Source organism: Motacilla alba, chromosome 3 (assembly GCF_015832195.1).
Source record: "Motacilla alba alba isolate MOTALB_02 chromosome 3, Motacilla_alba_V1.0_pri, whole genome shotgun sequence".
In the NCBI taxonomy this organism is placed as follows: Eukaryota; Metazoa; Chordata; class Aves; order Passeriformes; family Motacillidae; genus Motacilla; species Motacilla alba.
The window spans coordinates 53,307,725-53,324,786 of record NC_052018.1 but is presented as its reverse complement, the minus strand read 5'-3'; the positions used below and the strand labels follow the sequence as shown (position 1 = coordinate 53,324,786).

Here is a 17,062-nt window from a genome sequence, read left to right as displayed (position 1 = left end):
CCTGATCCTAAAATGCAGGTTATAGTGAAAAAATAACAGAGAAACCAAAGACAAAATAAAGAGAGAGATTATCCATAAGAAGAGGACACAAAGGCAGAGAATAATTCAGGAGGTATCACAGGTGGAAAAGAAACTAATTATCTAACATCAGGTCTTGGAAAATCTAGGTAGAATTTTCATCTGGAAGCTTATGTATATGGTAATGTGATGCCACCTGGAAGTCAGAGTAGGAAGATACAGTCCCAGCCTAAACAATTAGACACATCCATAAGTTATCAAAACAAGCATAACAAATTAACAGGGAGGAAATAAAAATTTAATTAACAGTAAATGAGGAATAAATAAAAACATATAACACTCTCAAGCCTCTCAGCTAACAGAATGCATACTGTTTATTCACCTGTTTGCTCACGTCTTCCCTGCCTTTCCAAGCTAAGGACCCAAGACCCCTAACAATCAAAGGGAATTGGGCATTCTAGTGCCTACAAACAAATGAAGAAAAATCACCTGCTGTGGAGCCACCTGAAAAGTACCAGATATGTGAGACTAGGATGGTCCTGCTTCTCCCAAACTCTTTTTAGGCACAGAGAAAGGAGTCTGCAACCCCCTGGGATGCTAGAACCACTGTTTTCACTTGCTTTAAGCTGTGGTGGAACACCATGGGATAAGAAGCTCTGCAGTCTGCTCAGGAAAGTCACAATGAGGACTTTAAAGATTAAGATAGACAATAAGACCTTCATACTGGTTGTGGGCCACCTCTCAGTCTGATGCACAGGCTGTGGCACAGCCTCCCTGTGAGAAGGAAGCAGGCAGACCCCAGAATACAGCCTGCTCATGACTAATTTCTTTTAAGACCAGTCATTTTAAGCCTGAGATCATCTGCAATTGATCATCTGCAACAAAAATACTTTATCTTTGAAATCTCTTCCTGGAAAAGCTGTTTGAACATACTGGTACTGTGTTAGTGAGCATGTTAGTGAGCATGCTATACAAAATGCAATGAGACAGGGAACGAGACTGATTAATCTAGAGGAATTCCATATTTTGGCTTTCATTCCCACAGTCTTAGCTATAAAATTTTCTCTACTGCTCCTCTACCATTAGCCTCATTAAATAATCAATGAGGGTTAGATACTAATGCAATATATAGACTATTCAGATGTATGCATGCATGATTGCATTTATGCAAGTCTGCTGTAATCTGATCTTCTGAAAAGGGTATGAAAAAGCAGAATGGCAGCAAACATGGCAATACAGAGACTTTTTTCAGTGTCTTAAATTAAAAAATTGATAACTTTTTTTCAATCATTCTAGTAACATAAAATATAGCAATTCCAGAAGAGACAGAGAGAGACTGATAGAATTTTTTTTATCATCAGAAATGGTGGAGCAGAACTGGCCTATTCAGGGCATGCTCAGTTCTGTTATTATCTCTGAACAATAACTACAATTGATTGCTGTAGGAATAAAACCAGGATTATGAAACTTCCTGAAGCCTTTGGAAAGGCTGAATGAAACATGTGAGAGCAAAATTAGAACTAAGCCTTTATTTTAAAATAATTTAGTTAGTAAAAGCAACAGACTTAATTTCACCTACTTTTATTCTCCATTGGTGGGACAAATGATGTCCCTAATTTTCTTTACAATTTAAATTTTCTGTGCCTTCTCACAATCTTCTGAGTCTGAAAATCCAGTGAGGTGCTTGATTGCAAGGGTTAAACCAAGAGAGGTATGACAGAGTGCATGAGATCCAGACTTCCTGAACTGGGATACAGGTAATCCCTTACAGGTATGGTAGCTGAAGCTGCTTCCTTTACATAACAGTAAAAGGCAACATGACCTACTTCTCCCACTGGAATGACTTGCCAGGGAGGGTGCAGATGGCATTGCTGTACCTTTGGTGGGGCATCCTGTCCCCTTGGTAGGTAGGGTCTGCTGATGAACAGAAGGTGCAGCCTCAGTGTGTCATGCTATAGCTGTCTCTGGCTGAGAAGCAGCTGTTAAGGAAGAGGAGGAGGAAAAAGGAGGGAGAAATGGCAATCAGACCACCATGATTTTATATAATGATCTGGCTAAAGAGGTATGCCAAACTATGTGTCTTTTAACAAATGATTTGGTGCTGTTATTTCTGTTCTACTGAGTTGTATGAACTTTAAATATTTGGGGTTTAACTTTGTTTTTTTCAACCAAGTATTATTCCTATCTAACATCAAGTTTTCTTCTCTTTGAAGTGTGATGATTTGGTGCTCTACAATTCTGCTATGCAGTACCACTGGAAAGCTTCTCCATTGACAAGCATATAAGAAAATAGAAAAGTTGTAATGTATTCATTGTTTATTCTCAAGTTACCTCTTGAGGTGCATAGTCAACATAGTAGAAATAGGTGAATTAAAGTCTCAAACTTTTTTTTCTTTTTTTTTTTTTTTTGTATGAATAGAGAAAATGGGCCTTGGCCTGGGGTAGAATTAGTTGCGTCCAGCACATCCTCCTGGGCAGGGAGATAAACTTCAGCCTCTGCCAGCTGGGGCAGTGCCAGTACCATGATTTAGCACAGCATGCTCCAGAAGCTTCTCTTTCTGAACAAGCATAACCCAGCATATTCTCAAGAGGGCAGAGGAGGTGAGTAAGCAAATGGAGAAAGTACAGCAATTGTGGCATTTTCCTGGAAAAGCATCCTCTCCTAGCCACTTCTGAAATCTGTTACTAAAGCGTTCTCTACTGAAAGCTAGGAGGCTGTGCTTGGGTCACACTTTTAGGGTGTTACATAAAGGGATTCTCTCCTTAACTTATGAAAAGAAACTTATATGACTTAAACTAAACTCTGCTTGGAGGAGAAATTCTTCCTCTCCTTTCTCTTCCTCTACTTTCATCTCTTGCTTAACTGCAAGCAACTTAATGCAGTTGTAGGCTGAACAGAAAAGTGCGTGTCTACATGAGCAAGCAATAATGGGGACTAGAAAACAAGGTATTCACAGCTCTAATTTGAGTCAAAACAATTCTAGCTATTGAAGGCAAAAAAAGTAATGAAAACGTCATAGGTATGCTCCACCAGGGTGCAGCAGGTTGCCAATGCTCTGCAGAAAAATGAGTCTAAGGTGTAAGAACGAAACAGAAATGAAGAAAACAAAGTAAGGTGGAAAAGAGAGAGGGGATGAAGCTAGAGTGTGATACTAACAGAATAAGAATTGTCATACAGAGCCAGATGAAAGATTTTTTATCTTACTGATAGGTGTCTAGCTGTGGTCAACAGTAGATGTTGGAAGTGAATGCAAAAACACATACCTCTCTCAGATCATCTCCCAGATCAAAAAAAAACCAAAATAGTCAGAGGAGAGGTGGGTTTTGAGCATGTTTGCCCTTTTTTGTCTCCATTTTTTTTCTCTACTTTTTCTTCCATTACTTTCTTCAATCACTTTTTAAACTCACGTAGACCCTTATAATCCCAACACTCTGTGGCAGGGGGTTGAATAGCTTAACCACAAGGACTGTTTCCTAGGTTTTTGGAAAGCATCACCTGCTTGTTTCTTTCCTTCACATTTGTATCTGCACCATTTGTGTGGGAAGATACTGTGAGTAACAGTGAACCTTTTACACTTGTTTGCCTTCCTTACTAAAGATCGTAGGGACTTGCATCACATTTGTCCTTGGTCACCCTGTCTCCAGTCTAAAGAATCCTACCATATCTAATCATTCCTTGAGCAGAGGCACTTCAGGCCCTGGCCACCCTCCTCTGAACCTTACCCCTTTCCACCATGCCTGGTTTGAGACAGGGAATCAGAATTGCTCTCGGTAATCAAAATCGCTTCACACCATGGAGTTATGCAGGACCAGTAATTATATTTTCTGGTTTGTTCTCTACTTCTCACTAATAATTTCTGGTATTCTATTGCCGTTGTTTTCCCTGACATTTGAGCCAGTGTTTTTGTACAACTGTTCTGCACCACGTCAGTGTTTCATTTCTGAATGACAATAGTCAGCTGAAATCCTCTTGTTTTCTCTGTGAAGTTAAGACCTTTCTTTCTGTGTACTATTTCAATCCACAGGTTTTTGGAGACTCTACAATAAAATCTGCTCACAAATGGAATTTTTACTGTATTAATTTGTATATATGGGTCTCTTCATACTGCCCTTACTCAAGGGTAGATATAATTATTGTATCTTTTATATCTTGATCTGTTAGTAGTAGAAAATGCCCACAGAGATCTGGCAGAAAATTTCCTAGTGGAAATACATCTTACATTAGAAAAAGAGTATTTTAACTTGTATTGATTTTATCCATTTCCTCCAGAAAAGTAAATTATATGAGCAGAATATTTTTGTGCCTATGTCAATTTTTATAACTCTGTCAACACTGATGTTGGTACAGAATGGAAATTTTGAGAATTAAGTCAACCATACCAAACCACACTGAGAAATTGGCAATTTTTACCACCATAAGATTGATCTTTACTATCAGACCTATGGCTTGACAATGTAGGTGAAGATAATCTGATGACCTGGTTTTCATTTGGACACTACTATGAGAAAATAAGAATTTCAAGCTTTCCAAAAGCACGCTCAAACTTGTATAAAATGATGGTATAAAATGCCATCGCATTGCATAATTGTTTTCATCTAGGCAACTCACCCATCAAGGGAGCAGAAAGGATGGTAGATAATGTCCAGTGCTTAAAAGTAGGGACTGTTGTACTTGTCCTTGTGAATGATACTGTGTAAATGAAATGTTATGTTGTTGTGATGTCCTTAATACTTCTATTCTCTATACTCACAGAGATCAGGACTTAGATGTTCTAGCAGGATCTATCTAGTGCTTTTGTAGGAAAATTTTCTCAACTCCAACTCCAGAAATATTTTTTATTTTCATTCCTCATGTTTTCCGTTCCTCATCCAATGATTTTCTTTACTTGGTATGATTGCAGTTGTTTTTTATGAGCTTTAAAGGCCTAAAAAAATTTAAGTATTAATAATTTTTTAAGTAGCTTTTCATCATCCCAGTGATTTTCTTATTCAGCATTAATGTTCCCCTTCCTATTTTCTGCTTGCCCCGAACTCATCAAATCTATATATATCCCGTTCATGCAGTCCCAGGGCTCGAGTCTGGAGGACATGCACCTGCAAGGAGTACCTTTCTGCATGCCAGATACACTGGTTTAGATGTGTTGAGTCCTGCTTGGTATGCCGGGAGAGATGGAGAGGACTGTCAGGAGAGGGAGAGCTGGAAAGGGGGCAGCTCATCTCCACTGAGCTTGCCCTCGCCCAAGGACTACACAAGAACCTCAGAGACAAGTATACCTGTACATGCAATGTACAAACCCATGCATATGTTTGTACATTTTGTAGGCGTGCTAGCACGTGTGCATGCACGCACACTTGTGTATATAGGTATGCACAGCGTATATGTGTACATACAGTTTATATATAGACGCATGCACGCATGTATATGCTGGTATACCTGTGGGCACGAAACCGTCACTTAATTGTCCTTCGGGAGGAGTTTCCAGCCCGGAAGCCCATTCTCCCTACGGCTGGAGGGAAGCGTCCGCCGCCCCTCCCGCCGCGAAGGCGCTGCCGGGGCTGAGGCAGAGCCCAGGAGCTCCCCCGACCTCCGAGCTGCTGCAGGAGGAGGGAGAGGGACCCCAAAAGGAGCACCGCTGCTCCTGAGGCTATTCTTGCTGGGTGGTCACACAGACACAGGTGGGTCCGGGACACTCCCACACTCAGCCATCGCACGGCAAGGGTTCCTCCTCGGAGGGAGGGGAACGACAGCAAGCCTTTCCCCCGTTTCCTTTGTTTGTTATTGGGAAAGACTTCAAGCGCAAAGTCTTAAGAGCCTCCTGAGGTGCTTCAGAGCAAAAGTAAATTCACCTCACGATAGAACAGGCAGAGGTAAAACAGATTTGCCCGCGGCACGAGTAAAGAAAGGGTCAGTGACCCGTTGGTCCCCGTGTTGAGGCGCGTAAATAACCCCAGGGAACGAGCTCCAGCAGCCCAGAGACGGGGCTGCCTTTGTCTCTGCCCCTCCGGGGGGCGGCGGGCGAAGGGGCGCAGGCGAGGGCGGCGAACAAAGGAAGAAAGCTCTGTCACCGCAGCCCTGGCCGTACAGAAGACGCCCGGCACCCCTGTCCGGCCCTGGCAGGCACCCCCGAAGGGGACACTAAATAATTGTTCATTATCGATTGCCCGCATGCACTGGGAAGAGAAAGCGGGCGCATCCCTTGCTTGCAGCCTGCTCCTTCCCCCATTTGCGCTGTAATCCTATTCCACCATGTGCAGATAGATGAAGGGACGTAATTCAGCCTTCAGGCCTGGGCGGGGTTCTCGCCGTTTAATCTTTTCCTTTCTCTTCCCTTCGCTGCTTTCTTCCCTTCCCTCCCCGTCCCCCCCACCCCTTCCGTCTCCCAGGCCCAGTGAGGTCAGCTCATGAATATTGCTTCATTTTCCTAAGAGGCTCTGGCAGCGGTGGGTACCTCGTGTGCGGTGCCCGGCTCTCCGTGCATGCATTTCGCCAGCCGGGCAGCGGACAAAGTGGTGGTGAGTAATGCAGATGCTTTAGATCCAAGCCTTTTTTTTTCCCTTCTAATTTTTTTTTTTCTTCTCCGCAAAAAGGAAATATTATTCCTAATGCGGATGTAATAAACCCGCCAGGTATGAGAGGGGGGACCTTCAAAAATCCCTTCCGCTCCTTTAAACCAGGACAAAAGGCAGAAGCGCCCCTAAATCTTAAAATGCGTTTGCGAAATCTCGGCGGGGCAGAGGCGGATGCCCGGTAGGACGAAAGAGCCAGGGCCAGGTGGATGCCCTGCCCGAAGTTCGGGGCACGGGAGAGTCCCGCGCTGCTCGTGGAGCCACCGGACTGCTCCCTTTTGTTGCTTCCATTTATTTACCCATTTTTCCGCCTGGACAGCTGTTCTCGACAGGAAAACCTGCGGAGACGCCGCGTCCCGGCGCCACGTGGGTTTGTCTCTGGGGAGAAGGTCGAGCTGCGGAGTTTTGTGAGGACAGAGATTTCGGACTTGATCTCAAACGGGGCTTTCGCTGTGCCAGTTAAAAATGTGTATATATATATATATATATATCCGCCAACTTAACCCTAGGCGGTAGCAGATCTTGGATTTTGGGGCATGCAGCAGGGTAAGGGGTTGTGTTCTGGCAGGTCGTGGTCGTGGTTGAGTCCAATGTCTTAGTTGCAGTGAAAGTTCTCTAACAGATTCAGGTATAGCATAGGGTTCCCGATGATCAGTTTGAATTACATTTCTTATGTTTCATACCTGTATAGCTCCAAACAATGGTAGGGTGGGAATTCTGTTTGTGGTGGCTAATAGAAATGCAAGAAAATCTTTATTATAAAGTGTTGTCATACAAGTTTTATAGCTCTATATGCCTATGTGCCTTTTTTTTTTTTTTTTACTAATTAATGCTTGGGAAGTGTCTGCCAAATTGTGTCATTTTGAGCATTAGTTTCCAGAATATTGGCTTAAATCAGGTTATTAATGGCAGTGCATTTGAGAGGAAATTATGTCCTCCTGCCAGTGACAGCAGAGCAAACACAGCCTCATTGTCTAGTATGTTCGAGGGAGTAAACCAATTGTCAGGGCAGGGTATAGTCTTTACATTGATTTTGCCCAGTCGTGCTTCTTTCTTTATTCCCTGCCCTAGCAGGGAATGGTTAAGCCATTCCCTCCTGTTCTAGGAGGGAAGGGGCAGGCCATGATAGTAATGCTGTCATTTCTGCTGCTGCCCATGTTTTCTCCCTAAGGAGAGTTGAATAAAGGCTGTGTGAAAACAGTTTGCAGATCATAGCCATTATTTTCAGAATATATTTGGGACATGTGGCTTGTAACAGCCCTTTTTCATAATCTGTTGTGGTCATGAAAACTCTGGTTGTGTCATTATGGGGGTAAATTGTCAAGTGAGCATCCTTCAGAGAATGCCACCTAACATTTTGTTCTGGGTCATGGTGTATTCCTTGCTTCCTCTGTTTTGAAAATCTGCTGGAGTGATTACGTCTGAGTCCTATATAACCTATTGATATGCATAACTGGTAACAAACATGAGTCGGTCTCAAGTCCTGACAGCACCTCTGGATAAAAAACTGGGGCAAATGTGTGTTTAGAAGCTGACTGCAAAACCCCTTTCCTTTATGACCCTCGATTCCCGAGTCACCTTGCCCCGGAAGAGTCGCTGTCAAAGATGAAGGGAAATCTGTAGTTGCTTCCACGTGTGCAGCCTTTTGTACAGCAGCTTTCCCCCACTCGGCTGGGATAGACACTGGGACGAGGCCTTTTAGCAGGCAGACAGGTGCATTAGCAACCCAGGCTTAGTGGTGAGGACAAAGGAGAGGGAAGTTTGTGCGCGGGAGGAAATTCATCCCCGGTATGGCAGTCCGGTGGGGGAAGGCTCGGCATCGGGGCTGGGGAAACGCCCCTAGGTGCAGGCGGAGCGGGAACAGGTCTCAGCCTCAGCCGAGCCCTTCGGGCCCTTCCATGAGCCGCTCCGGTTGCCTCTGGGCTGCGGCCTCGGCCGGCTTCTCCCCGGCCGCTCCGGGAGACCGCTCTGCCCGCAGGTGGGCGCGGGTCAGGGCTGGGGGCCGGCGGGGCGCCGCGATGGCGAGGAGCGGGCAGGCCGGCCGCCGCCGTGGCCGGAAAGCCCGTCTCCCCGCCATCCCCGTCCCCACCCCGACCTCTTCTCCGGTTCTCCTCCCCCAGCTCCCGGGGCGGCGGCGGCGGAGGAGGCGGAGGACACCGCCGGTGATGGACGCGTCCCCGAGATAGCCGCCGCCATGAGCCAGCCGCCTGCAGGGGGCGGCGCCGCCGAGCCGCGCCTGCATCCCGAGGGCAGCAGCGGCAGGAAGCAGCCGCGGGCATCCTCGCCGGCCCGGGCCCGCGACGCCGCCCCGCGCCCGCCGCCCAACGCCGCCAAAGCCGCGCCCGCCGCCGCCAAAGCCGCCTCGACGCGCCCGCCGCCCGGCCAGGCCCCCCGAGCCGCCCGCGGCCGCGCCGCCGAGAAGCCGGCGCGGGGAGCTGTCCAGCCCGGCGCCGGTGCTGAACCGCCGCCCGCCGCCGCCGCCGGGAGAGGAGGAGCCGCCGCCGCCGAGGAGCCGCTGCCGCCGCCGGGCGCCGCCGAGGAGGCGCCCCCTGCAGGGGGCGGCGGGGGCGAGCGGGAGGGGGCGGCGGCGCCGCCGCCCAGGCAGTGGCGGGGGAAATCGGGGCGGTCCCCGCTGAAGGGCGCGGGGGAGGCGGCCCCGGCGCCTCCATCTTCCTCGGGCGCGGGGAAGGGCCGCGGTGCGGCGGCGGGCGGCGGCGGGTACTGGAAGGAGGGATGCCTGCAAAGTGAGCTCATCCAGTTCCATCTCAGGAAAGGGCTGGCGGCGGCCGCCCAGATGCAAACCAAGGGCAGCAACCACAGCAGCAGCAGCGGTAGCGTTGCCTCCGCCGCCTCCGCGGCCGCCGCCCCGGCCGAGCCTCCCCCGGCCGCCTCCGCCTCCTCGCCCGCTGCCATGGCGGCGGCCGGGGCGGAGGGGCTGCGGCAGGGCGAGGCGGAAGGCGACGGCAGGAGCTGCGGCCCCGAAGTCGCCCTGAGCCCCCACCTGCAGGAGGAGATGCAGGAAGAGATGGAGAAACTGCGGGAGGAGAACGAGAGCCTCAAGGTGAGGGGCCGGGGCGATGACGGGGGTGGGGGAGAACCAGGGCCGGGCGGGGACCGGGCTGCATCCCGACGGGAGGATCTTCCCGGCCTCCCTCTCTTGCGGCAGGAGCGCTGGAAGCAGCGTTAAGATGGCTCTGTTGTGGGATGTGCGGGCAGTGCCACTTCCCTGCTTCGTTGCGGTGCTTATAATGAGCTGGATTGTATTTACCTGCCCTCCCTGCGGGGCGGAGCTCCATTTTGGCTGCCTTCCCCTACACGTACTGACATTTGTGCTTTTGACCCACCTGTTGCGTCCCTGTCCCCTTTTGCCCCCGTGCCAGAACGAAATAGATGAGCTGAGGACAGAGATGGACGAGATGAGGGACAGTTTCTTTGAGGAGGATGCTTGTCAGCTTCAAGAGATGCGCCATGAACTGGAGCGAGCCAACAAGAACTGCCGGATCCTTCAGTACCGGCTGCGCAAGGCTGAGCGCAAGAGGCTCCGCTACGCCCAGACTGGCGAGATCGACAACGAGCTCATACGCAGCATGGAGCAGGACCTCAAGGTACAGACATGAGCAGGTGTCAAGGGGAAGGGAGCGTCTCAGATGGAGACACAACCATGCTCTTGGTCCTCATGACTCAGGCGTTTCCATCCATTCCACTGTGCACCCAGTGCAGCTCATGGAATAGCCATGGCCGAGCTCTTCTTGGTAATAGGAGCCCTTGCTGTATGTAGACAGGCTATTTTCAGCTTCAGTCCTATCGTTTTTTGTAAAGGCAATGTGCAAGGAGTTACTCAAAAGCAAATTAGAAGCTAAAGGTTTTGGACTCTTTATGATAAATGCAAAACATACCCTTCCACTGCAAAATTAAACCAATCTCACCAAACAGCCCCATTGACTTTGAGGGGATTTTGTTACTCTTTAGTGAAAGATTTTAGGGGGTAAGCAGATTGAATACTTGCAGTCACAACATAAATCCTTACTCTGTTTCCATCAGTAAAAAAACTGCTGTCATATTCAATGAATCCAAGGGTTTTCACATCCACCTGAAACCGTAGACAAAACCCATCAAATTTCAGTGTGTCATCAACTGCATTTCATCCATTAGATCTGAATGAACCACAGCCTCTTGCTAAGGAAAAGTTTCAGTCCTTGTTTAAAGATTGTCATTGATAAAATACCCATCATCTCCATTCTCGATTGCTCCAATTACAGAGAAAAAAACCTTTCTTGACACAGTTGGAAGTTTAATTTCTGCTTCCATTCACTAGATATTGAAGTACTCCTGTTGAATCAGGACACCTAAACATTTTTCAGTTGACTGGTTTCCCAGTCAACTGATCTTTTCTCATGGAAGTGCAGACCTCTGTATAGCAAATGTGAGCTGATTGGCCACACTTCTGCCGAGGACTCTAGTTACCCATGGCACATGGGCTCTGTGGGCTGCAGTTTAAAAATGTGAATTTAATACATGATTACAAACAAGGTTATTTTTTAACTTCTTTCTGATAAATACGATGGATGGATGTGATGGATAAATACATCATTCTCAGACCTGGTTTGGATCATTTTTTTCTGGAAGTTTTAAAGCTTGTCATCGCTATTATTAAAATTTCTATTTGATATTGCTTTTTTGTGCGTATTCAAAACCCACGTTTTCTGTTGTGGCTGTGACAGTTCTATAAATACAGCTACCCATGTGGTTCTTGGCAAAATAGAGTCTTCCTGATCAGAAGCAGAATCACCACCTTCTCATGGGATTTCTGTTTGAAACAAGGGACGTTTTTCATGCTCAGAATGATGCTTAGGTGATCAGTTGAGACACACACATTTGCAGGCAGAATTTGAAGGTGGATCTTCATATGCCAAGTGAACTGTGATTCCAGTTTATAGAGTTGGCTTCTTTGTTGGCTCAGTGTTACTTTATTTAGCAAGTCATACACATGCAGGCTGGGGAGGGAATTGTTGAGGGCACCTCTGCTGAGGTGCTTGTCTGCCAGTATAGGAGATAGAAGTGAAGGCCTTGGATTTAGCTGGACAAAGAGCTTGCTTTAATTAGCATTTCTCCCATGTGTTTCCCAGTGTGACTGACTCATTGGAAAGGAGCAGTGTTCTTGCAGAGTGTTCTCACTGTTCATGAATGTGTTCTGCTTTGGAGTAGGGATGAATGTCTAATGCCAAATTTTTGCCTAATAGAGTTCTGGGTGCTGGCTAACCATAATTATAACTCGTGTGGTTTTCTGTAGTGTTTTCAAGTCCTCTTCTGAGGAAAGACTATCCAAATTGATATTGTTAATCTTGCAATATACTAGGGAACTTGATCCTTCAGAGATACAGTCTTGCAGACAGCTGTATTAAAATGTATCTTGCATATGCCTGGATTAAAATATATCTTGCATAAGTGAGTCCCATTTCCCATGTGATCTACAATGCTCTGTATTTTTTTCTGCATTAATAACTATTCCACCAATTTTTGTATCAAAAAATTAGCTACCAGGAATTATATTACAATTTGGTTTTATTTACTGATCCGGACTATAGGTTCAATTAGGGTGCTGTTTTAAATATCCCCCATGATTTTCCATTTACTTTAGTTGGACAGCCAGATGAGCAGTTTAATACTACGTGTAGGAAAAGACATCAAGCTAAAGCCCTGTGGTGTGTTTCTGAGCTCATTCTGCAGTCTCTTGGACTATGGCTATAATTGAAATTCCCCTCCACTCACTCTTTCTGTTGGGCATTATGTGTCTTGAGTGCGTGTGCAGTGGGGGAGGTTACTGAATGATCTTGTGCTACACTGCAGTGTTGTATCTGTAATTCACACACTGGGTTTCTTGTCGAGGGAGGCTGAGTCACTAGCTGCTGCTGATTTCTGATACATTGGATCTTTCTAGATGCTTGCTTACCGCTATTTTTTCTCTAGAGTTTTAGTATGTCAAAGAACTTCTGACACATACTAACACAAAGATGGTTTGAGTGAAAGCCATGAAGGACAGCTCGCTGAACTCCCCTAGCTAATGCCAAGTTCGATTAATTATGCTTTCCAGTGTTCTAAAAAAAGCAGGAAATTAGGCTTTTCAAACTATGTGTCTGTGTGTCTAAATCAGCATCAACACAGTGATTAGTGTATATTTAAATATTTTTGATGTGTGATTATAATTGCTGGTGGTTTCACAAAATATAGTGCAAGTGGCTTGCAGGGCAAGATTCTCATTACTTTTCCTGAGGAGGAGGAATTCGATCTTGTCACATGCCTTTTAACTCTATTGCTGTGAAAATGCATTAAAAACTCCCCCAAACGACCAAAAAACCTTAGTGTTCATTTTCGTTTGTGTGAACACAACGCCAGTAAAAATGTTGTTTGTTTATATTTTAATCTTAAAATGAGCCATTAGTTGTAAATATTTTCATTGATTGTCCACCAAGGAGAGAGAAACTAGCAGAGTCAAAATGAACATGTGTCCATTTGTGGTCACAGATAGACACAGGTAGGGAAGGCCTGGAGAAGATGGGCCCTGCTTTTAGTGTTGTTGCGTGTCAAGTATTTAAAGGGTGTGTGGTTTTGGGCATTGAAAAGCATAAGCTAGCTGTAGTTGAGAGAAGATAGATGATGCACTGTCTCCAGGAATAGTGAAGGTCCTGTTTAACTGTTGATGTGACAGAACCTAAGAAGGAATTGGGGTTTAATGTCTAATATGGTTTCCAGTGAAGTCCATAGGGATAATGTATCATTTTTTGGAAGGAATTGGCTTGAATTTGGAATTATTTCAAATTCTGTCTGTGGATGTTCTTGTCTACCTGTTTTCTTACATACCTTTTCCATCAAAACACCCAGAATTAACTTTTAAATGGTTGCTTAGGCACTAAGCACTGCAGCAGTAAATGTTTTTTTAACCCTTCTTTTGATATACCATTTCATTTAGGTTGCAAAAGATGTGTCGGTGAGACTTCACCACGAGTTAGAAAATGTGGAAGAAAAACGTACTATAACAGAAGATGAAAATGAAAAATTAAGACAGCAGCTTATAGAAGTTGAAATTGCCAAACAAGCACTACAGAATGAACTGGAAAAAATGAAGGAGGTTAGTATTGCTATTTATTCCTACACCAACTATTTGAAGATCTTAGATTCTTACTGATGAACTCTTTTTCTTTTACAACTTGTTTTGAGGGCAAACAATACGGCAGTCAAAAGTTGAAAGTTGCAAGGAGTGCTAAAGTACAACTTGATGGTTGCGAAGCTGAGAAGAAACTAAAATAATTGGTGATGTCTAGGCAAAACAGGAACCAAGTGGTGCCTTTTTTTCTCTCTCTACTAGGAGGGATATGTGAAATTAGTGGTAACAAGAGTTCAGAGGCTTTGATGCATTGTACCTGCATAAATATTCACATAGGAAGTGTGCTCAAGTGTGCCAGAGACATCTAACTTTGCAGATGATATTTCCCACAGGTTTTTATAAAGACCAGTAGTTCTTCCCTTGCTAACTACTACTAGGGACTAGCAGGCACACTGAGACTGGGAATCTAGCCATCTCGCTGTCTTGTTCAGTCACGCTCTTTGGAGTACTGAGAAGTGAGAGACTCTACCTGGCTTTTCAATCTAAGCATAATTTTTCATTCTATCTAATTAATCTTCAAAATTACACCAGCTGCCATTATATAGATGCAAGATACCATGCCATTAAGTAAGCAGAAAATTGCATTATAGCAGTATTAGCCAGGCTGACAGAGATAACAAAGCAGCAGTAAAAGGAGAAACTGTTGTCTAAGAATGACTTCTCAGAAGAGATTTTAAAAATGTCTCTCCTGTTTCCTCTTCAAGATTTAAAATTCAATGAATGCCCCCAATTTTCACATTTAGGAATATTCCCTAGTAAGAACACCACTGTCTTCTTTGATCTTGTATTAAGCAGAAGAGATGTATTTCAGTTGTCAAAAAAGGCAGGAAATTTTCAGTTGTATGATGATAGGACATTTTTAGGAACTGCAAATGAGTCCTTTAAGTAATCTAGTATTAAAAATATTAAAATGTTTTCTTTACAGGAACTGAATTTCAAGCATGTTTGTAGAGGTTAAACAGGTGGTTTGTTCCCCCTTCTGCTGCTTTCCCAGATAATTGCTGATTTTAAAAGGACATGAAAAAAATCTGAGCCTTAGCCAGGTTTCCCCTCATCTCCCTGAAACGTTCCCCTTCTGTTTTCTCTCTGGTTACTGCCATTAAATAGAGCTTGGTTTCCTGGACTAGCCTCTTGATAAGAGCATGATCTTTCTGTAATTATCCTTGTAACTTGTCTTTAAGATTGGCTTTACTCCAAAGTTTTTGTTATTCTTGTCCATTCAGACTCTGCTTCCTTTTAGGTTCTCATCTCTGGTTCCTCCTTCTCTCTAACAGGTTATACTGCTGTAAAATCGTTTTGCCTTGCTTTTTTTGAAGCATCTTCAGATTACAGTGATGTTTGGTGGCAATTTAATAGTTGTGTTCTTTGATATTAAGCCAGTTAATGGACTTCTTCACCCCGGTCATCACTAGTCACTTTCTGCTTATCGTGGTTCTTCCCTCTGGCCCACTATGCAGAGCTATGATTCTGTTGCTCCCACACTGCTCTCCACTCCTTTCTTTGGCTTAAGTGTTTAGCCCTTTCTGGTTTTGCTGTTGGTATCAATGAAAGGGTGCTGGAGGCTCCAGAAATGGTGTCATGTTTAGGGTCTCTTGTTACACAATAATGGTTTTCATGAAGCTGAAGCAGATGGATGTTTCCCAGTGGCACAGAATGGGGGCACTGAGCCAGAATGAAAACGTGGAGTAAGGCTTGACACCATAGTAGGGGTGGAGTGGACAAAGAGTCAGAAATACATCCTTATACTGAAGTAGGAAGAGCTGCCTTGCACGGTCATTATGTGTGTTATCATAATCAGCAGGATTTATGTATTTCAAATAGGCTGCTGAGTTGCTTTCATCAGGCGAATGCTAATTTTCAGGCCAAGACTTTCAGCACAGCATAGGGGAAATTGCAGGATAGGTGAGGAGGTGCAAGTCAGAGGAAGAACAAGTTTGAAGCAAAGTCAAATTATTATGCGCTTTGCAAATATACCGTGACTTGGGGGACCCGTGGAAACATGCTTGTAAAGAATAGTAAATCTTAAAGAATTGAAATTTAGAATCTGTGAAGAAGCCATTCAAATGTTAATACAAAAAAAACCCCATGAAAACAACTGAAAGCAGTCTGCATTAGAATTTTTCCGTGACAAATAATTTTTCTTCTTCTCTGGCAATTGAAGGTTTCATGCATTTTAAATGTCACTGTCAGGTAGTCATAATGTTAATTTTCTGGTTGTTTGTGAGTTATTTCCTCTAATTTCATGGATTTACAATCTTTTCTCATTTCAATTCAGCCATTATAACCAATGGAATCTCCTGCTTAAGGGAGTTCTACTCATTTTAAATTGAAATATGGGGAAGACCTTTTGTCTGGATTGTGATCTTTGCTTTATTTTGCATAGAATTAATGGGAAAGTATCGCTCTAAAGACAAAGAAACATTTTTGTTTCCCAGCATAGTAAAAATGCTTGGAGATGTAATGATTGATTTCTGTACTTTTGTCATCAGATGTACTGCAGAAACCCAAACCTTTCCATTCTTAAAATCTATTTATGTAAAACTGCTGTGTGAAATTTCTTGTTTTTTTAATAATGAACAGTGTGAGATATCAGAGAATTAAAATATGACTTAATAGAAAATGTAAGAAAGAAAGCATAATGCTTTGGTAGGTAGTCTCTAGGGCAGGACCAAAGCCAAAGTTCTCTGTTCGTGGATTCTCTGTTGTTTCAAAAAGCATGGAGACTTGACTGAAAACATGTAGAAAAGATAAAAGCTAGCAGATGTGTTGGTTTAGAGTCAAATCTGGACTTCTCCAGTGAACATTTGCATGAATATAGACATGTGAATGTATTTGTCCATTAATATAAAGAAGTAATTGCAGTTTGCCTTCTTGATTTGTAGCTTTTGGAAAAAACAAATTATGATAAATTCCACAACAAATTCAAATTGTTGTTGATGGCTGCAGAAGCTTGCAAGCATCCAGGATTTGGAAGGTGTTCCAACACTGCATACATTTTTTATCAGTTACTTTTGCTCTCAGTCCCCCAAACTGCAGCTATTTGATGGAAAGTTATTCCTGCATATATCCACACAGACACACAGGATTTTTAATCTGTGTTGGTTTTATTTGTAGCAACTGCTGCTGATTTCTTCTTTAATATTGGTTGCTATCAACTGTAATCCTTTTTGGGAAGCTGAAAACAAAGTAGAGGAATTGTTTCCTAGCAGGAAAGAGAAACCAACAGTAGCTAGATGTAATTTTTCAGATATTAAAAAAATTAGCAGGTTAATAATAATGAACATATTGTTCATTGATTAATTTATTAATTAACTT

At 44.3% G+C, this 17,062-nt stretch overlaps 1 protein-coding gene across 5 annotated transcripts in view; it reads left to right on the top strand.

Annotated features, from left to right (window-relative positions):
* The first annotated feature begins 6,402 nt into the window (after positions 1–6,402).
* SOGA3 (SOGA family member 3) overlaps positions 6,403–17,062 on the top strand; it is a 38,019-nt gene continuing 27,359 nt past the window's right edge. For 4 of the 5 annotated variants that reach the window (XM_038132057.1, XM_038132059.1, XM_038132058.1 and 1 more), the window contains exons 1-4: positions 6,403–6,531; positions 8,706–9,646; positions 9,966–10,190; positions 13,553–13,711. In XM_038132057.1, coding sequence (XP_037987985.1) covers positions 8,780–9,646; positions 9,966–10,190; positions 13,553–13,711 — 1,251 coding nt within the window. In that variant the 5' untranslated portion in view covers positions 6,403–6,531; positions 8,706–8,779. Of the gene's footprint in view, positions 6,532–7,898; positions 8,564–8,705; positions 9,647–9,965; positions 10,191–13,552; positions 13,712–17,062 lie in introns of those variants that run through there. The other variant, XM_038132055.1, reaches the window with a different exon arrangement.